Raw genomic sequence first — 25,598 nt, 5'->3', positions numbered from 1 at the left:
GCTGGAATGTGCTGTCCAGTCCCACTGCTTACTGACCTCAACTCTCGAGAAATTTTTCCACATCTACAGGTGAAATAAATCCCTTTAGATTTAATTTGATGTTTTTCCTTTTTGGCTTTCTGTGGACCAGCTCTATCCAGTACAGTAGCCACTAGCCATACGTGGCTGTTTAAATGTAACTGAAATTTTAAAATAAGTTCCTTTGTTGCCGTATATATAAATACAGCATTTCCACCCTCACAGAGAGTTGTTGGATGGCACTGCTATTGACACAGAGAAAAAACAGCAGCCCACTCATTACGTCCCTTCCTGTATTACTTGTATTTTATGCTTAACTGCCTGTGATAAGCTCCGCATATTGTTTTCAGTTGTCAAAACCTAGATGGAGTGTTTTTCTAACTTTATCCAATCAAGTTTATTATTTAGTTTATCTTCTTTGGTCATGTGAATTTTGAATCATTCTGTATCAACTATTGCTTCTCTCTAGAACCATATTTTTTAGTCATTCTCTTGCTCTTTTCTTAAACATTACAGAACTTTAGCTGAGTCCTGGTCACATGTAGATTTCATAACCTTGCATGATGAAATTTTTTTTTACCCTTTATACTAGTTGCACTAATCCTATATGTTTTCCAGCAATTTTTTTTTCATGAAACTGTAATTTAAACTGTCTTCTAGGCAGTACATTGTTTCTACAGTAGGTGGCAGTAATATCAAATCTCAGAGTTATACTATATTAAAGAGCAAGCAGATATTAATGCTGAGGCTTCCTTTTTTCCAACTCCAGGAATGATCGGACCTGCAGTATTCCTGATAGCCGCTGGATGTATAGGCTGTGACTATTCTTTGGCTGTTGCATTCCTAACCATATCAACAACACTGGGAGGCTTTTGCTCTTCTGGATTTAGCATCAACCATCTGGACATTGCTCCCTCGTGAGTACTGATATAAAGACTGGTTCTGACTTTAAATTACTTTCTTTAATTGTGATAAAATATACATAATATAAAATTTACCATTTTAACCATTTTTAAGAATATAGTTCTGTGGCATTAAGTACATCCATTCACATTATTATGCAGCCATCACCATGATATATTCCAGAACTTTTTTATCTTCCCAAACTGAAACCCTGGACCCGTTAAACACTAGCTCCCATTCCCCCTCCCTCACCCCCCAGCCCCTGGCAACTGCCATTCTACTACTTTCTGTCTCCATGAATTTGACTACTCTAGGAAAGACTTTAAATTCTTAAACAAGGTTTCAGTTTACACGATAATTAAAGCATGAAGTTGTTTTTAAATTTAAACTTTTAACTATCATCACCTCTGTCCAGGTGTTCCCATAAAAACATTACACAGAACACCCAGCTAGAATAGGAACTCTGTGTCAGCAGAGGCTCTGTCTTACCATTCTCAGGGTTCACCGTGGAGCTTGACACATGGTGGGCATTTAGTTGGATGGATGAATGCCCAAGACCAGACGAAGTTATTTGTCCAATTTTGATCTTACCTACGTGCAAATATATTTGTCTAGCACTTGATAGCTTACAGACAATCTTCACAAACATTATCTTCTTTGATCCTTAAAGCATTCCTATGAGATAGGTATTTCTAACCTATTTTATGACTGAGAAAACTCAGATTCAGAGAAGTCAAGTGACTCATCTTATACCACACAGCTAATAAATGATAGAGCCAAAACTTCCCCCTAAAATCTTACTTTTGAGCCCAGAATTCTTTCTATAACTATTTCTCTGGAGATATTCTTTGGGCCACATTCTTCTAGAATCCTTTTGTGCTAGTTGACAAGGTAGAGGAGGGGACTATGTAAATATTTTAACCCAGAGGACTTGGCACCCCTAATTTTTTTTAAATAATGAACATGAATTTATCTTTGGAGAAAATGCAAGTCTCCTACCATCTTTCCCCTACCCCTAATTCTTCACACCTAGGCTACCACAGAATCTTCTGATTCCTGTTAATCCTCAGTCTCCCATCCCTTCAATAAATACTTCTAGATAAGCTCCAACAAAGTGATGTTCATAGAACTTGAGTGGACCTTTGAAATCATTCTAATCCAGTCTCTTGTTTTACATAAGAAGTCCAGGAAGCCTCCATAGGATCGGAGTCTTCTTCCTAGCTCTGGGCAGTGTCCTGTCGGCTGCTCCATGATGCAGAATACTGGGGCTCATTCTCAGCCCGTGGTCCATTGCCTTTCCTCTTCCTCCATCTGAATCCTTCCCAGTTCACATCCCAGTTCTTCATTAAGCCTTCCCAGACCGTTGTGCTTTTTCCTCTTCCTTTTCTCAGTTTATAATTTTATGCTGGATACCATACCTTAATTTGTAATTATTTCTAAATGTAACTCTTCTCTTATCTCCCCAGTTTGCATGTAAGCTTCCTCAGACTGAGACATATTATGTATCCATATCACAGCTTCTGCACAAGGAGAGGCACCCCCAGTCCATACTTGTTGAGTGGTTGATTTATATGATCATACTAAGAAAATAGGAGCTTCAGCGCTACATACCCTTAACAGTGGGGAACCAAGGAAAGAAAACCAGTGACACTTGGGTATTGGGCCAAGAAACCATTTGAAGCAAAAGGTAGCCTAAGCAAAAGCTCTGGGGCTATAATCTCTGAGAGGTCAGGGCCCAAGTCTGTCTCATTAACCCCAGCAGTACCAGCACCTGGCCCTGTGCTGGGCCATGGTCAGTGCTCAGTCAATCAATTACGTGAATGGAAGAATGAAAATAGACTTTCATATTCAGTACCATATCAAAATTCTTTCTAAAAAACTATTTGTGTATTAATCTTATTGTGCATCAATCAACACTTTTCTTTAAAGGTCTTTCTTACAAGAAATAAAAAATAAGGGAAGAATTTTGTGAACTTTACAAGCCAGAAAATGTTTTTTCAGTATGCATATTGGTGAGTTAAGAACTGAAGGAGTCTTGGACTTCCCCAGCAGTCCAGTGGTTAAGACTCCATGCTTCCGCTGCAGGGGGCACGGGTTCAATCCCTGGTGGAAGAACTAAGTTTCCATATGCTGTGCAACTCAGGTGGGGAAAAAAAAAAAAGAACTGAAGGAGTTTAACATAATGAGGAAAGAGAAGAATGCTTGAAAAGTAAATTAACCTCAAGAAAACTTTGTTAAATGTAGTGATAGTTTGAAAGATTGGATGCAAACATAACTGAAATAACAAAGAGCCCATTGAAGTGGAAGGAGTAAAGGCGTAAGAAGCCATTTCAGTGGGAGGGGCTCGGAGGGAGCCCACAGGCCTAAAAACATCTCTGCCTGGTACTTGAGACTTGGACTTAAGATTTACAAAGTAGAGAAAAGGATTCAAGGAATAGCAAATAATTAAAGGACTGTTCCTTTATGCTACTGATTAGAAAAGGAATCTGGAAAGGATTTCCCTTGAGGGAAATTAAACAAATGACGTTTTTATAAACTACAAGCATGTAGTTTATAAAATCATAGAAAGTTAGAACTAGGAAGGATTTAGAGTATTCTTGTATCTTACTATGCAGACTGTGGTCCATGGACCAGTGACACATCATTATATGGGAGCTTGTGCAAAATGCAGATTCTCAGGCATCTCCCCAGACTTACTGAACTAGAATCTACATCTTTAGATCCTCAGGGGTCTAAAGGATCCTTCACATCCCTTGTACCTTCGAGCGGGAGACCCTGGTCTGGTGCAGTCTTCTCATGTGTATGACAAACATTTATAGAGTACCCACTGTACATTCAGCCCTCTGCGTGGCACTACAGAAAATAAAACCCAGCTCCTTCTTGCAAGGAGATTAGTCTAGTTCAGGAAAGAAACAATGGAAGGTAAACAATTGAAATATATTATGATGATAATTCATTCTTTCAACAAGTACTTATCAAATGCCTACCAGGTGCCAGCCAAAACAGCACAGCCCTGCCTGGCCTGTGGAGTTCTTAGGGTGGTGGACATGAAAGAATCACACAAATAAAAACCAACTTTTTGAAGAGAAAATTGATAGAATATAGTAGGGGGATATAATGCAGATCAGGGAGCAAGGGAAGGTGTTTCTGAGGAAGTGATACTTAAGCCAAAGCCTGAAGAATGGGTAAGAAGAAGTTAGGCAAAAAGGAAGTACTATTCCTGACAGAAGAATTCACATGACAGGAAGAAGAAATGGGTGTGTGTCTTAGTCTGCTTGGACTACCAGAACAAAACACCGTAGACTGGGTACCTTAAACAACAGAAATCTTCTCACAGTTCTAGAGGCTAGAATTCCAAGATGAAGGTGCCAACACAGTTGGTTTCTGGTGAGGACTCTTCCTGGTTTGCAGAAGGGCTGCCTCCTCACTACAGGGTCACACAACCTTTCCTCAGGTATGTGTGCATGGGTGGGTGCCAAGAGGGAGAGAGTTCTGGTGTCTCTTACTCCTCTTATAAGGGCACCAGCCCTGTCAGATTAGCGTCCCACCCTTACAATCTCATTTAGACTTTATCACCTCCTAAAGACCCTGTCTCCAAATGCAGTCACATTGAGGGTTAGGGCTTCAACATATGAATTTTGGAAGCACACAAACATTCAGTCCGTAACGATGTACTTCACTTAACTGAGAGAAGGTCATTTGTGGCTGAAATGCAAGGAAAAAGCCACTGGGGAGTAAGCAGGAGCCTACAAGTAAGTGTTTTGTATTGTATCCGGTAGGAAGTGACATTCTCTGTATTTTAAGGTCACTCTTGTGTGGACAGATACAAGTAGAGGATGCCAATTAGGAGGCTATTGCAGTAACTCATATAGCAGGTGATGATGGCTTGGAATGAAGATAGGAGATGTGAAGAAGTAGATAGATTTGAGATCTTTGTAAATACACTAGATGGGACTTGACAGTAGATTAGACCTGAAGAGTGAGGAAGGTATCAAGGATGATGATTTCCATGTATTTTGCATGGGCAGATAGTTGTGCCACTTACTGAAACTGGGATTTCTGGGAAAAGAAGAGTCTTGGGGGAAGTTAAAATTTCACATGTCAAATTTTAGATATTTGTGAAACACTTAGAAAAGAGTAACTGTGGGCAGTTTGACATTTGGATCTAGAACTCAGAAAATCAGTCTGACCAGAAATGAAAATTAGCGAATAGTAATCCACATTTCAGAGTTATTAAAGACAAGGATTGCCTAATGAGAGAGAGTAGAACGACAAGATAAGTGATCCTCAGGACTGGATACTGACAAACACGTAGAGACCAGAAAGAGGGGAAATAACCAGAAAAGGAGACCAAAAAGGAGCAATGGGGAGATAGAAGGAAAATCAAGAATGTGGTGTCAGGGAAGCCAAGACTATCCAGTCTTCAGTTCAAGAATGGAAACGGAGGGCTTCCTAGGTGGCGCAGTGGTTGAGAATGCACCTGCCAATGCAGGGGACACGGGTTCGATCCCTGCTCCAGGAGGATCCCACATGCCGCAGAACAACTAAGCCCACGTGCCACAACTGTTGAGCCTGAGCTTTAGAGCCCATGAGCCACAAGTATTGAGCCCGTGTGCCGCAACTACTGAAGCCCATGCGCCTAGAGCCTATGCTCCACCACAAGAGAAGCCATGGCAATGAGGAGCCTGTGCACCACAGCAAAGAGTACCCCCACTCACTGCAACTAAAAAGAAAGCCCGGGCACAGCAAAAAAGACCCAACACAGCCAATAAAATTAATTAATTAATTAATTTAAAAAAAAAAGAATGGGAGCTGGACAAGAGATAAAGATGTAGGAGTGGTCAACATATGAGTAATAGATGAAGCCATGAATTGGATAAAATTACGCAGTAAACTGTGATGAGAACCTTGGGAATCCATTAAGAGGAAGAAGAGCCTGATGTAGAGGTAACTGAGAAGAAGCAATGGGAGAAGGATAAGGAAAATAAGTAGAGATTAGGATCCCCAAAGGGAGGCCTTGATCAACGTTGTCAGATGCCCCAGACAAGTCAAGTAAAATAAGAATGAATGTGTTCCTTGGATCAGACAACCAGATGGAGAAGTTCATTAACAATCTTGGTGACAGTGCTTCCATGGAGCAAGAAGGAAGCTAGGCTGCAATAACTTAAGGAATGAATGGAAAGATGAAGAAATAAAGACAGAATACAGCAGTGGTTTCAAAGTGGGATCCTTAACCCATCCACATCAAAATCATCAGGAGTGCTTGCTAAAAATGAAGCAGAATTGTTGATCACAGAACTAGGAATCTGGACTTCCCTGGTGGCGCAGTTGTTAAGAATCCACGTGCCAATGCAGGGGACATGAGTTCGATCCCTGGGCCAGGAAGATCCCACATGCCACAGAGCAACTAACCCCACGTGCCACAACTACTGAGCCTGTGCTCAGTTCCTCCCCACTGGGCCTTGCGCTGGGCACTGCAAGCCACAACTGCTGAGCCCATGCACCACAACTACTGAAGCCCACACACTCTAGAGCCCACGTGCTGCAACTACTGAAGTCCATGTGCCTGGAGCCCGTGCTCCGTAATGAGAAGCCACCGCAATGAGAATTCCGAGCACTGAAATGAAGAGTAGCTTGCACTTGCCACAACTAGAGAAAGCCTGCACACCGCAACAAAGACCTGATGCAGCCAAAAATAATAATAATAACAAAATTTTAAAAATGTCTTTTAACTTTTAACCTCTCATCCTTTACTGGCTTTCTTGTCTCAGCATATTAACATGCTTGGGTCTCAGAATCCTCCACCAGTACATGTCCATCCTTAGCTTTTTTTCCCTCCCTTCATGGTTGATAGTTTTGAAATAGTTGTTTATTGGCAGTGGTTCTCAAATTTTAATGTCTATGAGAACAGCAAAGGGGCAACAAATGCAGATTCCTGGTTCTTTTTAAAGCGTTTTGAGTGTTGTTCAGCAGCCCAAGTATAGGACTGAAAATGTGCTATTGAATTGACCTAGGCTTGAGATTTTGACAAGCTGAGCCAAAGGACTATGGGAATTGATAGTTTTGACACAAAAGAGGACCAGGCTGTGTTACTTCTCAGATGCTTTTAGTTGAAGGAATGGAAATCCTAACTCAAGCTGCCTAAACATCATTATCTACTAGTGTAAGGTCCAGAGACACTCAGCTTCAGGCAGGAGTTGATATCCAGCTGTCCACTAATCTCACCCAAGACTCGTTTCTTTTCAACTCTCTACTCTGCCTTTCATACCAGTTTTATCCTAAGGTGGGGTCTGCTTATAAAATCACACAGTGAAATGATTGCCAGTAACAATGATTACACACTTCTTCATTCACATCAAGCAAGAAAGAAAAGGATCTTTTCCTCCTTCCATCATGCAAAGATGGGCTTCATTTAGAACAAAACCGAGTCACATATCCACCCCTCAACCAACCCTCATCGCCAAAGGAATACCATTAGACTTTAGCACAGTTAGCACCCACCCCTAGAGTGAGTGGTGAAGGAGTCAGAGCCCCTAAACCTCATGGGTGTGGATGCTGAGGGAGGCATTGGTAACATCCACGTGAAGATATGAACACAAAAGAACTCATTTGGAAGATGAGGAAACTCAGGCACGGAGGAGCTGTGTAACTTGCAAAGTCACAGTTAGCGAACGGCAGACTGAAGGCTTGAATCCAGGTCTTCCAGCTCCATGGTCCAGGGATCTTTCTGCTACGTCAAGGTGCCTCTCAGTGACTTACTTAAAAGATCTTAAAAATTGGTCATTGAAGAGGCACTAGTAGTTATTTAGAAAACTCAGGAAAAAGAACTCATTGCAGAGAACAGACACATACTTTGGTTGCCTCAGTTAATATGATTTTATTATAAAACTAAGTAAATAAACATGGGAAATAAAAATGATAAGAAACATAAAACTGGCTCAGCACCACCCAGCCAGAAGCAGGGTGCGAAGCCCCCCACTTCATTTCACAGAGCTGCAGTGTAGTTCGTAATTGGTCAGGTACCTGAAGTCTGTCAGAGCTCTGGAATCTGGCAAGGGCCCAATAGTGCTCTCTTAAACTGGCAGTGAAGGAAAACTGGATCATCAAATAGAAATTGGAGCTATTGTCAAAAGAACATGAAAGTGAATGCTACAGAAGGAAAAAACAAATATCCATGGTACCTACCTTATAAAATTGTTTTGAGGATTAAATAGACCGCACAAAGAGAGAGAACACTTAGCTCATAATGTAATAAATGCATTTGCACATAATGCCATAAACTTCATTATTATTTTCTGGCAAACTTTGAGTCAGGTACCGTGATCAGGGTCACAAATCAATCCAAGTAAAATACTAAAGGGATGGTTAGTGAGCTCTTAGAAAAGAAAATATTGATCACTAAGGAGCCACCATTGGGTCAAGCCCAAAAATATCAAATTTCTCAACATCATTTTCAACCTTGTATACACAGTATATTTGATATATCAGGATTTCAACAAGGTCTCCCTTGATATCCTTTTGGACAAGATGGAGAAAGATGAATTGGATATACAATTAGGTAGATTTGTAATTACTAAATTTCAGTGTCATAGCATGCTGAGTAATGAATCTAGTCATTAAACAAATACTGTGCCAGGCACTGTACCAAATGTTGAAGACATAAACATGAAGGAAACCCAGCCCCTGCTTGCATCTAGGTAAGTGTCTACTGGCTTGGAGGATGATCAGGTGTTGTCCTCAAGCATTTACTGGACAGCCTGCAGGCAGGATCTTGGAACTGGGCTTCAAGAATCAGGTGGGTGGTTGAACTCTAGGTCTTAAAGACCCTTGTCCAGCCCTGACATTTTGTAAGAACTATAAGTCAAAAAAAAACAAAAATTTTTATCTAGATATGGTATGAAGCTAAACAGTTTATTTTGCTGTTAAAATGACTAATTTTATTAAATTTCAATATAGTACAAATTTAAAAAAGCAGAAAAGAAATAAAATAATACTTGGAATTCAAAATAAAATAAGAATAATGTAGTTATTCCATTTAAACCACTAAATAAACTTCACATGGCTGAAATAAGTGATCTAATTTTTATTTGACTTGAGATTATACCAGCTGTGACACATGACTTCACATCAGTCTCATCGCAAATCATCTGGCTTTTATAAGCTTGAATTTTCTCACACATATTAAATCATATAGAAGAAATCTTTTATGAAACAAAGACATTCCACCAATATCACATCTTAATATAGTATTCATTATAAATGTTTCAAGTGCACGATTTGTTTTAGAAAAATAAGCTAGAAACCAGTGAACAATCAGAGAAAACAGTAGAGCTCCTGAATATCAAAGGCATATTTCAGGAAGGCAGTGGGCACGTGGTGGCGTTCAAGCTTAGAACAGTAAGACAGTGAAAGAAAGTTTGGGAAGTTACTAACAGGCTGTGGTTCCTAGGACTTATTATAGTTCAAATCTCAAGCTAAATGGCTGAAAATGAGTGGAAATTTGGCAAGCCCAGCAATTTCCACGTCTGGACATGCTGCGTGGGCCCTTGTCCTGTTTCTTTAACTGCCAAGACTTCACGCGTTTTCATCCCCGCCCTTTACTTCCTCTGCTGCTTCTTATCTCTTATGGCCAAACTCGGGCACCACTTCCTCTAAGAAGCTTTTCCGGAGGCAGCCCCTCCTTGCTCCCCTCAAATGTCCCCTACCCACACAGAGGGTTGATTAAGGCCACAGTGAGGTTCTATGCTTCTATAAAACCTGGTTCAAATCTCTAACATAGTTTGATTATTCAGGCTACTATGTTGTACATTATTGGCCCATAGTCTTTCTCATTAAGTAAACTGTGAGCTCCTTGAGAACAAGAACTATGTTTAATTCACTGCTGGACACCAGAGTCTTCCATTGTGGTTGACATAAATTACATACTTAAGAATTGTTTGTTAAATGAATGAATGGATGGGTGGATGACAGCAGTAACTGGTATTTACTATTAAAATGGTTTGAACCATTGGATCACCTTCGTGCATTATAATTATAATTGTTTAGAAACTGTGATGAGAATTGACTATGTTCCAAGGGAAGCAGTGGGATGAGGGATGTGTTTCTTGCACATTTGAGGAGTATCTTCATAATCAACAATTTGGTTTAGTTCATCCTTTTCCCCCCTTACTCTGAGAATAATAGATAAATTGCGGGAAAATAAAACATAGTTTTAAAAAATTTATCCAACAGATATTTACCGAGCATCTACTGTCCAAAGTGGTATGTGTCCTAAGCAGACTCAGATTCTGTTCTCAAGGAGACTATAGTTTATTTTTTTAATTTTTATTGGAGTGTAGTTGATTTATAGTGTTGCATTAGTTTCGGGTATACAACAAAGTGAATCAGTTGTACATATACATGTATCCACTCTTTTTTAGATACTTTTCCCATATAGGTCATTATAGAGTATTGAGTAGAGTTCCCTGTGCTATCCAGTAGGTCCTTATTAGTTATCTATTCTGTATACAGTAGTGTGTATATGTCAGTCCCAAACTCCTAATTTATCCCTCCCCTGTCACCTTTCCCCCGGGTAACCATAAGTTTGTTTTCTACATGCGTGACTCTTATTTCTGTTTTGTAAATGAGTTCACTTGTACCATTTTTTTTTTAGATTCCACATGGAAGCGATATCATACATTTGTCTTTCTCTGTCTGACTTCACTTGGTATGACAGTCTCTAGGTCCATCCATGTTGCTGCAAATGGCATTATTTCATTCTTTTTTATGGCTGAGTATATATGTACCACATCTTCTTTATCCATTCCTCTGTTGATGGACATTTTATGTATCTCTATTCCTGCCTTATTGAAAACATAGTCATCACTGAATTCAATCTGTAGGAAAGATTGATTTTTCTCATGCTTAATTTTTCACCACAAGCCCCAGCATTATAGATTATAACATTCCAATATTAAGTACTGATTTGGAATCAGGCAAATTGGGTAACATTTTATAGTCTTTCTTTCTTATCTATAGAATGAAGATAATAATCCTTACCTCTTGGAGTTCATTTTACTATTTATTAAAATGGGATAAGATATGTAAAATACTTACAACCCTGACTGACATTAGGTTTTTCAAAATAGGCAGTCAGTATTCCTATTAGCATATAATACGTGTCTACGTGGTATTTTCTAAGCCTTTCTTCTATGGACTAAAATAGATATTTTCTGTGTATACTTTTGTTGCCCAGATTCAAGGGATTTGGATAGATTTTAAACTGTTAATCCCACAGAATTCTAGGAGTCCAATAGCACAGGATCCAGTCTGAGTCCATACAACATGTTTTCCTTCCAGGCTCTCATCAATCTTTCATGGCCTTTCCTGGCCAAGTGTAATATAAATACTTGAATGAGCTTCTTGGTGCTGACATTTAGAATTTCACGGCATTCGTCTGCACTTAATATCTGTCACTGAAAAAGCCTGGCAACATTGCAGTCGGTTCCTCCTACTGCCAAGGTGTTAATGGTTCGGAAAAAAAAAAAAAAAAAACAGCACAGGTTCTGCCAAGCTTGGTTCATTTAAGATCCACTCCCTAAAGGTCATAAGCCAAAAAGATCTGTGTGTGTGTTGTTGCTATTGTACCCTGTACGCACGAGTTTTCAACATAAAAATTCGTGATGTTTGTAGATAACTGAATTAGGTTCAGCAGAATATTTTATTTAGGCACTGTATCCATCAACTTAGGATGCCACACCAGATACCATGTGGCTGAGTAGCTTAAAAAAACAGAAGTTGATTTTTTCACAGTTCTTAAGGCTAGAAGTCTGAGGTCAGGATGCCAGCAGGATCAGGTTCTGGTGAGGGCTCTCTTCACCAGAGAGCCTTTCCTCCATATGTGCTCATAGAGACAGAGAGCGAGATCGCTCTTCCTCTTCTTGTAAGGCCACCAATCCTGTTAGGTTGGGATCCTACCTTTATGACCTCATTTAACCTTAATCACCTCCTAAAAGCCCTGTCTCCAAACAGAGTCTCACATTGGAAGTATGGACTGGGGGGGCACAATTCAGTCCACAGCAGGCACTTTCCATGTCTAAAGTGGGGAGAGGAATTTCAGGTCAGTAGTCTGCAGCCAAGGTACTGAGGATCCTAAACCCTGATAGAAATAGTGTTATCCCACAGTAAAACTATATGGTCTAATAAACATCAAGCTTCTTTAATTTTGACAGCAATTTTATAATAACACTGATTATCCCATTAAATAATTAAAAGCTCTAATTGGACTAGACTAATATACCTAGATGACTTTTATGAAAAATAACTTAATAAATGCCATTTACTTGGGTAAGTAATTTTTAACTCTAATGAACCCTCTAGGATCTCAAGTCTAGATACGACCAGTGTACAGGAAATACAGGGGACATGAGACTGTGTCAAATGATGCCTGTCTACAAAATCCAAAATGTAGGGCCATCTACAGGACAAAATACCAGGTTCTTCAATTAATACACACAACTATCGATACAAACAACAACTTAGAATAATGTTCAGCAACCCTAGCATGTAATCCAAAATGTGGCATACTGTACGATCCTTTGGAGTCAAAGCCCAGGAGGGGTGCTAGTCTCCGTGGGACAAAGCTCCAGCAGTTGATGCAGCCAGAGCCCCATGGGACCATGCATGGGGCCTGAACGACTGCAGGTCACACGCACGTCTCTCGTCAGCATATACTGAATGAGCACATATGTTGCACTGGCCACTGGAAATGATAAAGGGGAATAAAACATGAGTTTTCAGGGAGATTATGAAGTCAGAATTAGCAAAGTTGAATTAGAGAATGATTACCTCTTAAAACACAAAGTACTAGCTTTGAGGACAATAATAATTCTGAAAAGACAGAGCTCAATATGCATTTTTGTCATATACACACAGTATATATAAACCCAACTTGTCTACTTCTGGGACAGTGTGCAAGGACTTAGCTACAAGAAGATACATAATAAGTTGAACAAGTAAGTTGTGAAATTGTGTGTTCAATATGATTCTATAATAATATATTAAAAATATAGACAGAGAAAATAATTAGGATATTTACCAAAATGTTAATGCTGATTATTGCTATATAGAAGGATTATAAGTAATTTTACTTTCTTTGTAATTTTTTTTTAGTTTTTAACAATGATATAAATTTTATAATCAGGAAATAAATTTTTTTTATCTTAAACTTTAAGACACATGAAGCTTCCTCTCTAGATACAGTCTTGTATTAAAATCATATCTTATCACTTTTCTATTTCACTATAAAAGGGATCATTTCAGTGGCTGTGTTCCTCTCTATGATGTTAGAGCTATTGAAATGCAAGTTTTTCACCAGCTAAATATTTAGTCCTATTTCAGTAAGACATTTCATTTAGATATAAAATTTCACAAGAATACAACCTGAGGATGGTCTAGCTATCTGTGGACAGAAGCTATTTAGATGTGTAATGCAGGGAATTCCCTGGCAGTCCAGTGGTTAGGACTCCAAGATTCCATTCCAGGGGGGCACAGGTTCGATCCCTGCTCAGGGAACTAAGATCCCACAAGTCACGCAGTGCCCCCCCCCCCGAAAAAAAATGTGTAACCCAATAATAAACCTCTATGAAAATGTTTCTGCAGGTACGCTGGTATCCTCCTGGGCATCACGAATACCTTTGCCACTATTCCCGGAATGATTGGGCCCATCATTGCTAGAAGTCTGACCCCTGAGGTAAATAGATAATTTGCTTATAAACTGAAAAGGTCTAGACCGTTCATGTGAAGCTGCACATCTGTGTCAAAGTTGAGTATATTTTAATTAGGGGTAAAATTCTGAATGTCTATCCTTATGTAATTATTTACAGCAACGAAAAGCTAAATACTTTAATAGGTAGGAAAATATATTTTCAAAGAACACTCTTTGAATTTTAGACAGAACAATAGAACTAAGTTAAATGAAGATCTTGTAACTGAAACCACACAAGTACTTAAAAGTTGTGATATTATACCAGATAAATAACTTGTATCTTTGGTTTGAACAAATAAAAATTGGCAATGTAAAATTATTCAAGAAGCAGAACCACGAAGGTGTCAGGAAATCACGTGTGAATGAATAGGAAGAGTGGAAATAATCAAGAATGTTTAGAAGAGCAGAAGACTTAGGAAGACTTATAGGTGTCTTCACATACCTGAAAGATGGGACTTATTCTCAGTAGTTCCACAAAGACAGTTGGAGAGAAGTTAGGAGGAGCAAGGCAGAAATAGAGACACAGATGTAGAGAACAAACGTATGGACACCAAGTGGGGAAAGCAGGGGGTGGGGTGGGATGAACTGGGAGATTGGGGTTGACATATATACACTAATATGTATAAAATACTCATAGATAACTAATTTTAAAAAGTCACTACAAAAAAAATTAAAATTAAAATTAAAAAATAGAAAAGTTACAAAGAGACAACAGGCAAGTTTTCTGTTTAAAGCTGTTACTATGTGGAATGGGTTAGTGAGCCCTGGAATAGCCCTGAAATGTATTCATCTGGCTTTTTTTTTTTTTAATTTTAATTTTAATTTTATTTATTTTTACTGCGTTGTTATAGCATTTGTATAATGTTATTAAAAGGCCATTATTGAGGACTTCCCTGGTGGCACAGTGGTTTAGACTCTGAGCTCCCAATGCTGGGGGCCCAGGTTCGATCCCTGGTCAGGGAACTAGATCCAACAGGCATGCCCCAACTAAGGAGCCTGCCTGCTGCACCTAAGACCCGGCGCAACCAAATAAGTAAATAAAAATAAAATTTTTTTAAAAGGCCGTTATTTCTAAAAAGGAAAAACACATTTGCCTTTACAATTGTAATTGATTACAATTAAAGTTTACTGCATGACCTCAGAAACTTTGTGGAATGAGTCAGAGTATAAATAAATAATGAAATAGGGAGTTCCCTGGCAGTCCAGTGGTTAGGATTTGGCATTTTCACTGCAGAGGCATGGGTTGAATCCCTGGTCAGGGAACTGAGATCCTGTAAGCCTCGCGGCTTGGCCAAATAATAGTAATAATAATGAAATAAAGGTCAAAGTGTGTCTGAGGTTCAATTTTGTTACAGACAAAACAGCATTCTCTAAAAACTTGCAATTTTCATTAAAAAACAAACTAGGATTTTTGTGCAATTTCTTGTACAATCGATTGATTTTAAGTCACCTGTTGCCTCCAGATAACACTGAGGTATTATTTTCTCCTGTAGATCACACAGAGTAGCTTTGTCTTAGAATCCTAAGAAGCTGTCTTAAACCCGTCTCTCTGGTATATGATGTAATTAGTAACTATTGACCGACTTCTACTCTAGGATGGTAACACATTGTTAGCCAGCATATCTAAATAGTCCCTAAAATTTAAGATGGATTTCTAAGATTTTTTTTTCACCAAAATACATTAATCTCAAATGAGTATAATTAACCACAGAGTGCTCCTTTCTTTCTCCTTGTTTTTCCTTTTTTCCTAAATAAATGACCTCATGCCAACTTCCTGGTGCCTTTCCTTTTTCTTTCTCATTGCCAAGTCTGCTGCTTGGTTTTTCCTTTCCTAAGTGCTGCACATGTAGCACTCTGGTTACATTGAAACTGTGGGGGGGGAGGGGGAAGGTTGTTAAAGGTCATAGTCACATGACCTAGAGAGTTCGATAACTACCGGATATTTTTATATCGATGTAACACACATTGTGTCTTGTTGATCTCTTACTGACAAATCCCGTCTGTGTCCTGTGTTGTGCCATTCAGGCTAGGCCTAAAACTTGAAGTTCAGAGTCCATCTTAACTCATCCTTACTTGATCTGCCCCTGACACGTCCCACCTGAGAACTTGGGAGATGATATGCAGGCATAATGCTAATACTTTACTTTTTTTTTTTTGGACTGCATTGGGTCTGCATAGCTGCGAGCAATGAAGCTTTCTCTAGTTGTGGCGAGCAGGGGCTACTCTTTGTTGTGGTGCATGGGCTTCTCATTGCAGTGGTTTCTCTTGCTGCAGAGCATGGGCTCGAGGAGCTCAGGCTTCAATAGTTGCAGCGCTTGGGCTCAGTAGTTGTGGAGCACAGGCTCAGCAGTTGTGGCTTAGTTGCATGTGGAATCTTTCCCGACCAGGGATGGAACCCATGTCCCCTGCATTGGCGGGTGGATTCTTAACCACCGCACCACCAGGGAAGTCCTAATACTTTCCTAGTAACACACAATTTGAGGACATTCCAGTGTTTTATTTTTAGTAAACTTTTTTATTGAAGTATAGCATGCATTTTTATTTTTAATTAATTAATTTATTTATTATTTATTTATTTATTTATTTATTTATTGGCTATGTTGGGTCTTTGTTGCCGCACACGGATTTCCTCTAGTTGTGGCGAGCAGGGGCTACTCTTCATTGTGGTGCACGGCCTCCTCATTGCTGTGGCTTCTCTTGTTGCAGAGGACGGTCTCTAGGTGCATGGGCTTCAGTAGTTGTGGAACATAGGCTCAATAGTTGTGGCACACTGGCTTAGTTGCTCTGCAGCATGTGGGATCTTCCTGGAGCAGGGATCGAACCTGTGTCCCCTGCATTGGCAGGCGGATTCTTAACCACTGCGCCACCGAGGAAGCCCTAACATGCATTTTTAAAATGCGCAAATCCTAAGTATACAACTGGACAAATTTTCACAAAGTTAATACATCTGTGTAACCAGCACCCACCCAATCAAGAAGTGATATCTCCCTCACAGAGCCCCCAGGTAGCCCTTCCTTTGTTTTACCCCCACCAAGAGGAACCACTATCCTGACTTTTTAACGCCATAGATTGGTTTTGTCTGATTAGGAGCTTTATATCAATGGAATCTTTCAGTGTGTACTCTTTGTGGGCTGTATCTATGTTGTTGTGGTCATTCGTTCTCATTGCTGTATAGTATTCCACTGAACACATATACCAGTCTCACTGTTGATGGACATTTGGGTTGCTTCCGGCTTTTATGAATAATGCTACTGCTGTATAGAAGCCGTCTGTGACACCGCCTTTTTTTAAAGTGGACTACAAACAAAATCTTTTCATTTGCATTTTTTTCTTTCTTTCTCTGCAGAACACTATTGCAGAATGGCAAATTGTTTTCTGCATCGCTGCTGCTATTAACGTATTTGGTGCCATCTTCTTCACACTATTCGCCAAAGGTGAAGTGCAAAAGTGGGCCATCAGTGATCACCGTGTACACATAAACTGAAGGAACCAATAAACAATCCTGTCTCTATTAATGTATTTTTTTATCATGTAACCTAAAAGTGCCTTTGCTATTTTAATGTGTAAGCAATCTGTATACAAGAAAAAAATTGTACTGTATTAAATTTCTAAGGTTCATAATCATGAAATGTCACTAGTTGCCAGATTAGTAAAATTAGCTATTTTTAATTATTAATAACATGTTTGCTGGAACTTACAATTCAGGGTCACATACCTGGCTGCAAGTGGACCCCTCTATACCTTTGCTTAATTAAGCTGGATAATGATTCTCAGGTCTTGGTAAACACCTGTTTTTGTACACTTTCCTCAAAACATTATCTGTCATCAGCAGTCCCCTGACACTTAGGTCTCAAACATCTCCACGGAGCTGCCAGCCACTGTATCATTCAGCCTGGCAACTTCACCGAGGGAAGCATGCCCAGGCAGCTGCCAAGCATTCCCTCTCTGACTTCAGGGACAGTGCCCAGCACTTACCAGAGGCAGCATCCAAGACCAGGGTCAGCGCCAAGGCTTTGGATGGTGTTCTTCCCCTGGGGCTTTTAATGTGTGGATGAAGCCCTGAGCCGGCGGGGATAGGGCAGTCCACAGCCATGGTTTCCATACATGTTCACCCTTTCCCTTCCCAGCGCACTGGAATATTGCCTGGCATGTAACCTGCAGGAGAAAGTGTCATGCCCAATTAGCCACAAATAACATCGTCCTACCTTCGCGTGGGTCAGAGTATAAATTTTCAAGTCCTGTGTTCTATGAGCTACACCAGAATAATTAAATTAAAAAAAAAAAAAACACTTTCACACTTTTTTCTCTCTGTCTTACATGTAAGTGTCTGGTTGCAGTTCAAGGTTAAAATGACTTTGACTTCCACATCACCTGCAGCCGGTGGTATAATTATCTTTATTGCTGGTTTCTGAAATCTTATTTTTCCATTTTTTCCTGGACCATCTTCCAGTTGTTTTTGAACATGCTTTGAGGGCATTTATACGATTTAGAACTTGATTTATGTTTTGTTGTGTATGTTCAACACTACCTGTAACATTTTAACTAAAGTTATTTAATGTAATATGATGTGTATACATTTCTGAAATTTATTTTTAAATCTGTAAATAGCTTTAAGTTGCTATGGTGATATTTCTTTTATAAATCATCAAAATAAATCTTTTTGGATTGATTCTTTTGGCTCTGACAGTTCTATGGATCTCTTCCAGTATCCACAGTGGCTACTTTACCTCTTCTCTGCCATCTTCCTCAAACCAATGATCTACCTCTACACACATCTCTGCCACCACTCAGCCAGGATGCTTAGGTCCTCTAAGTGATGCAGCATCAGAAACCTCTATTGCCATCAACCTGCCCTTCCTGACTCTGAAAAGGGGCCACTCTTCCTAATAAAGCATATGCCCGCATCACTGACTATATCCTCTCCACCTCCTCTAGACCTTGCTTCAGTAATTCCTCTTTAATTTGCTTCCTCGGTCTCTACCTCTCTTCTTGTTCTTTCCCTTCTGTCTCAAAGACACACAAGTCTTCTCTGGCCTTTAAAAAACAAAAATACCAAACTCTCCTGGGGACATAAAAATACACATGTATGGGAATTCCCTGGCAGTCCAGTGGTTAGGACTCGGCACTTTCACTGCCAGGGCATGGGTTCAATCCCTGGTTGGGGAACTAAGATCCCACAGGCCACACAGTGCAGCATGCATACAATATACATACATATATATGTAATATTTCTAGACTGATACTCAAGAAACTGGCAACAGTGGTTCCTTCTGGAGAGAAAAAATAGGCAACCAGGGGCGAGAAGGGGAAGTCATCTTCACCTGAACAAATGTGACAGTATAACCTATTCAAATAAAAACATCATTTAAAAAACAAGACACGGGACTTCACAAATGGCACAGTGATTCAGAATCTGTCTGCGAATGCAGGATACATGGGTTTGATCCTGCTCCAGGAAGATCCCACATGCCGTGGAACAACTAAGCCCGTGAGCCACAACTATTGAGCTTGCACTCTAGAGCCCATGAGCCACAACTACTGAGCCCATGCATCACAACTATTGAAGCCCACATGCCTAGAGACCATGCTCGGCAACGAGAAGCCACCTCAATGAGGAGCCCCTGCTCGCCACAACTAGAGAAAGCCCATGTGCAGCACAAAGACCCAACACAGTCAATAAAATTAATTAATTAATTAAAATTTTAAAACATTAAAAAAAGAAAAGTATTTGAGAATCGCTCAGTTCAATACAGGCAAAGTACTTCTCTCACTTATGCAGCAAATATTTACCACACATTCATCAGGGGCCAGGCTTGGTTCTTATACCCGGGATAGGGCGTGAAAAAAGCAAACCCCTTTTCTCATGGAGCTCACACTCTGATTTATCGAACCTTTTCCTTCACAGAGTCCAGCCTTTGAAACCTTCCATGTAGAATGTCATTATCCACCTACCAATCAGATCCAGGGGGAATGAGCATGCCAACTGACCTTGGGATCCAGAGTTATGAAAGAAACCAGAGATGAACACTGGAGTCAGCATTTTGTATTAACCATTTTAATGTCCTTCTTACTTCAGGCTTTTTTTCATTTTCAAGAAATCAGAAATAGAGATGTTTGAATTTAGACCCTATTGCAAAGTAAATAATTTCTCTGAGGGCAGTTTATCACTGTTCAAAATAAAATTCACCCAATAGAAAAATATCGATAGATTATTTAAACTTGAAAGCAGGAAGAGCACTATAGGAAACGGCCAGGTCCCCTTCCCCTCAGGAAAAGCATGTTAACTGCCTCAGATAACTAGATATGGGGCGAATGTTTAATTTCAGTTTAAAGAATAAATTCTCTTTCTCATAGAAATGTAAATTAAGGTGGATCACAAAGCTTTTTCAGATGCCTCTGCCTTTTAGAGGAACCATAAGCAGAAAAGCCAGTTATAAAAGTTTGCGCTTTAAGAGGGTAATATAGAAACTACTTTCTATCTTGAAAAGAGTAAGTATGATCGCTTAAGGGAACCGGACCTTAAAAAAAAAAAAAGAAAGAAAGTACTTTCTTTCTAGGAGTTCTGCTATGAAAAGCTTTGAATACAGGAAATACTAAAACCAAATGAAATGTAACCAATTTTCTGCCGTCCTTTTCCATGTGCCTTGATGGGGAAGAACACTAGTAATTTTCCGAGTGCTTGCTTACTTTCACTTTATCTTGATGTGGGGGGAGGAGGAAACTGACGTCCCGGCACTGCCAGTCCTGTGCTTCTAAGTGAGAAGCCATGACTGCACGACTGAGCTGGAGAAGTATTTAAGCGACCCGTTTCCCCTCACACAGCCTTCCTGCCATAATAGGCTGCACTTGGGACAGGGCGATCCCCCTTCCATCCTAAACATTGTACTAAGCTTTTTCCTGACGTGCCGTCTTCAGCAGAAACCACTGAAATATGTTAGCACTTCCAACAGACACCGCCTCTCTGCGATCAAGTGTGCATACTGGCCTCATCCTGCATTAGAGCCACAAATAGCCCCTCGTTTTGAGTATTTCACAACTTCACACTCACTCCACAGCCTGAAACTTGAGCTTCCCGCAGAAGTTTGGGATTGAAAGTAATCCGGATAGGATTTAGCATCTGGTCTTTTTAATGCTCAAGAACTGTCTGGCATGAAGTATTGGGATGCTGTCAGAGGAAATTCCGACAGGTATATTGTATAAATTACCAATACGATATGTATGATAATGCGCCGTGTTTTTCATACCAAGAAGCTACTTCAGGTCGCTGCTATGCTTTGGGTTGTTCTGTCATCAGTGGCAGGAAGTTTATCCTGGGGCATTTACAGGGGTCTCTTTTTGATCACCATCAGCTACAGAGAAGTATGTGATAGGTGACAGTACACGTATACCACTGTCACATAGATTACCTCACTTAATACTCACAAATACCCCTAAATATGCAGGCAACAGGACCCAGTTAAAGCTGGGATCAGAGATACATGCTCTGTTAATGGAGAGGTCTTTGGCCATTACAGGGAATGCACCAGCAATCTTGGCTCCCAGTGCCAACTTCAACCAAATAAGCCCACTGACTCAAACTGTTACACTGACTTGGGAATTTGTTGTATCACTATCTTAGCTCCATGTATGATATTAGAGAATATTTAGTTATTCTATGTTTATTCTATAGTATGTTTTCTATAAACCTAAACATGACAGTATGATTCGGTTGCCTTTATGGAAAAAAATTTAACTGATTATTTCTATTACTGTAACAGTTTGAAATTTTCAACAATTTAGGACACTTTGCTGTGGGGCGAAAGACCAATCCTCCCACTCTATGCTGTTCCTGAAAAATAGACTTCCTCTAGGAGAGCTGCAGACATTCCATTCTTGCCCATGAAGTTTGTTATTTCAAATCATGGGATAGGAAGTAAGGATCTGGGGGGCAAGAACCTCGGTTTCCCACTGGGAAGTGAAAGTTCAGAATGCAGGAGAAAAACAAGTCCAGAAGCCTCCACCTGTGTTTTCTGTACCTCCTCTCCCACATCTTCCTCACTGCTGGCCTCTGATAGGGTCCCCTCATGGATGGCGGGCTCTAACCATCACCCGTCTTTGCTGATAGCAGGAACAGTAGTGCAGAGTCACTGTCAATGTCCCTAGCCCTTCTGTCCTTTCCTGGAGGCCTCCTCAGACACCAGTCCTTCTTTTTGCCCTTGCTTTTTCACTTACACAGTAAAATGGAACCAAACAGGCTGACTTCCCTCACCAGGTTTAGACTAGCAGAGGTGCAGGCAGGTGTGGGGTGAAGAGTGTTAAGTCTTCTGAGTCCCCATCCTTCCACTATGAGCCTAAGGAGGCTGGAAAGAAGAGGAAGAGGGTGGAATGGATGGAACCAGGACTATCTGAAACTATCAACTGTACAAAAACTAAAGCAGATAAGGAAATAGCAAAGACATGTTCAGAATTGGATGTAGTGGTACCTAGAATTACAATGTTCTAAATGTTCTAAATAACAACATTTATGGGAATTACCATGCAGTCCAGTGGCTAGGACTTGGCATTTTCACAGCAGTGGTCAGGATTCGATCCCTGGTCTGGGTCCTAATATCCCGCAAGCTGCACAGTGCAGCCAAAAAGAAAAAAAAATGTTTTTAAATATTTATAAGTTTCTCAGAGTAGAGAGTTAGTGCCAGGTAGTGTATAAGGTATCTACATTTAATATTTGTTTAATTCCCTCCACATCCTTACCCCACATTTTACAGATGAGGAAACTGAGAAAGTCACACAGCTAAGCGGCAGAGACAGGATTCAAACCAGGTCTCTCTGATGTTAGAGCAGAATCTCTTTAGTCCTAACTATATTGTCTCCATTAAAAATCATATTTGGTTCGCACCTATTTATGATAAAAACCCTCCAGAAAGTGGGCATAGAGCAAACATACCTCAACATAATAAGGGCCATATATGGCAAACTAACAGCTAGCATCATACTCAATGGTGAGAAGCTGAAAGAATTTCCTTTAAGACCAGGAACAAGACAAGGATGACCACTCTCGCCACTTTCATTCAACACAATTTTGGAAGTCCTAGCCACAGCAAGCAGAGAAGAAAGAGAAATAAAAGGAATTCAAATTGGAAAAGAAGAAGTAAAACTGTCACTGGTTGTAGATGACATGATTCTATACATAGAAAATCCTAAAGACTCCAGCAGAAAACTACTAGACCTCATCAATGAATTTGGTAAAGTTTCAGGATACAAAATTAATTGGCAGAAATCTCTTGCATTTCTATATACTAACAACAAAAGACTAGAAAGAGAAATTAAGGAAACAATCCCATTTACCGTCACATCAAAAAGAATAAAATACCTAGGAATAAACCTACCTAAGCAGGCAAAAGACCTGTACTCAGAAAACTATAAGATGCTGATGAAAGAAATCAAAGATGACACAAACAGATGAAGAGATATACCATGTTCTTGGATGGAAGAATCAATACTGTGAAAATGACTATACTACCCAAAGCAATTTATGGATTCAATACAATCCCTGTCAAATTACCAACATTTTTCACAGAATTAGAACAAAAATTTTTTTTTAACTTGTATGGAAACACAAAAGACCCCAAATAGCCAAAACAATCCTGGGAAAGAAAAACAGAGCTGGAAGAATCAGGCTCCCTGAATTCAGACTATACTATAAAGCTACAGTAATCAAAACATTATGGTACTGGCACAAAGACAGACTTATGGATCAGTGGAACAGGATATAAAGCCCAGAAATAAACCCACACACCTATTCTCAATTAATCTATAACAAAGGAGGCAAGAATATACAATGGAAAAAAGACAGCCTCTTCAATAAGTGGTGCTGGGAAAACTGGACAGCCATATGTAAAAGAATGAAATTAGAACATTCTCTAACACCATACACAAAAATAAACTCAAAATGGATTAAAGACCTAAATGTAAGACCAGAGACTATAAAACTCTTAGAGGAAAACACATGCAGAACACTCTCTGACATAAATCACAGCAATATCTTTTTGAATCCACTTCCTAGAGTGGAAATAAAATAATAACATTAAAATTAAAATAAACAAATGGGATCTAATTAAACATAAAAACTTTTGCACAGCAAAGGAAATGATAAGATAATAAAATGAAAAGACAAACTACAAAATGGGAGAAAATATTTGCAAATGAAGAAACCAACAAGGGATTAATCTCCAAAATATACAAACAGCTCATGCAGCTCAATAACGAAAAACAAACCAAAAAAAAAACCAACCTAATCAAAAAATGGGCAGAAAACCTAAATAGACATTTGTCCAAAGAAGACATACAGATGGCCAAAGAGCACATGAAAAGATGCTCAACATCACTAATTATTAGAGAAATGTAAATCAAAACTACAATGAGATATCACCTCACACCAGTCAGAATGACCATCATCAAAAAGTCTACAGGGGGCTTCCCTGGTGGCGCAGTGGTTAAGAATCCACCTGCCAATGCAGGGGACACAGTTTCAAGCCCTGCTCCAGGAAGATCCCACATGCCTTGGAGCAACTAAGCCCATGCACCACAACTACTGAGCCTGTGTGCCACAACTACTGAAGCCCGAGCCTAGAGCCCATGCTCCACAACAAGAGAAGCTACCACAGTGAGGAGCCAGCGCACAATGAAGAGTAGCCCCCGCTCGCCGCAACTAGAGAAAGCCCATGTGCAGCATCAAAGACCCAATGCAGCCAATTAATTAATTTTAATAAATAAATAAATGGGTTGGTTTATGTAACAGCTACAACAATGACAAATCATGTTTGAACACTTTTGATGGGAATATACTCATTACAACATTTTTAGAGAGTAATTTGTAAGTCAAAATTAAATATATTTATTGAACCAGCAATTCTGCCTATGGTAATCTAGCCTAAAAATACTTGAACAAGCACCAAGTATTTTTTAGAGTATTGTCAATTTTCTATCAGTAAGGAAATTGTGAAAGAAGTTATGGTGCATTCATAGGAGAGAATACTGTGCAGCCATTAAAAAGTAAGAACGGTCTGAAATAGACACATAAGAGAATGTCCGTATAATTTGTTGGAGAATGAAACAGAAATACCTAATGGTATACATTGTTTTATTGTATTTTTGTTAACAAATAAATTATGGATGTGTTGATATATACATGGAAAAAGATCTGTTAACAGTAATGTAAAATTAAAAAGTGAATAGAAAAAAATTGGAAAATATCTTTAGCACCCAGGAGTAGGAGGGAAATTAAATGGATTTCACTACATTAAGTACTTCTGATCAGCAAAACATAACAAACAAAGATTAGAGGAGATTGCAACATCTTGTCAATAGAAGAAGTTAGTATCTAGAATATTCAAAGAGCTCCTGCAGATCAACAAGAAAAAGTGAGAAATCCAGCAGAAAAAGTGAGCAATGAATAGACAATTCACTTAACAGAAGACCATATGTCAAACAAGTATGTAAAGAGATGATGAAACTCCCTAGTAATTATCAAAACAAAAAGAAATGCAAACTAAAACTCAAATGAGATATTACTTTCGACTCTTCAAATTAATAAAAATTAGAAAGTTTGATGCTACCAAGTGTTGGCAAAAGATGTGGGCAGATGAAAATTATTGTCCATAGGGGGAAGAAGGGAATATAAATTGGCTTATCCATTCCAGAAAGCAAAATGATTGTATTTAAATTAAATAAGAATATGCCCTTTGCCCCAAGTATAGTGCCCCACATCTGGGTATATGTTGCAGAGTGATTCTTGCTCAAGTCCTTAAGGGAGCATATAGGCCACACTGTTCACTGTGACAGAGCTGGAGGTAAGCCAGGTGTCCCTCGTTAGGGAAATAGATAATTTAAATGTGGTGAATTTTACTATGGAATAATATCACCCAAGAACACACAGAGACCTCAGAACGTGTTG

At 39.5% G+C, this 25,598-nt stretch overlaps 1 protein-coding gene across 1 annotated transcript in view; it reads left to right on the top strand.

The window, feature by feature from the left end:
- SLC17A5 (solute carrier family 17 member 5) overlaps positions 1–18,330 on the top strand; it is a 57,312-nt gene extending 38,982 nt beyond the window's left edge. The window contains exons 9-11 of the mRNA XM_057740040.1: positions 788–935; positions 13,561–13,651; positions 17,013–18,330. Coding sequence (XP_057596023.1) covers positions 788–935; positions 13,561–13,651; positions 17,013–17,150 — 377 coding nt within the window. The 3' untranslated portion in view covers positions 17,151–18,330. The remainder of the gene's footprint in view (positions 1–787; positions 936–13,560; positions 13,652–17,012) is intronic.
- The last annotated feature ends 7,268 nt before the right edge of the window (positions 18,331–25,598 follow it).

Source organism: Hippopotamus amphibius, chromosome 6 (genome assembly GCF_030028045.1).
Source record: "Hippopotamus amphibius kiboko isolate mHipAmp2 chromosome 6, mHipAmp2.hap2, whole genome shotgun sequence".
Classification (NCBI taxonomy): Eukaryota; Metazoa; Chordata; class Mammalia; order Artiodactyla; family Hippopotamidae; genus Hippopotamus; species Hippopotamus amphibius.
This window is presented reverse-complemented; position numbering and strand designations above follow the sequence as displayed.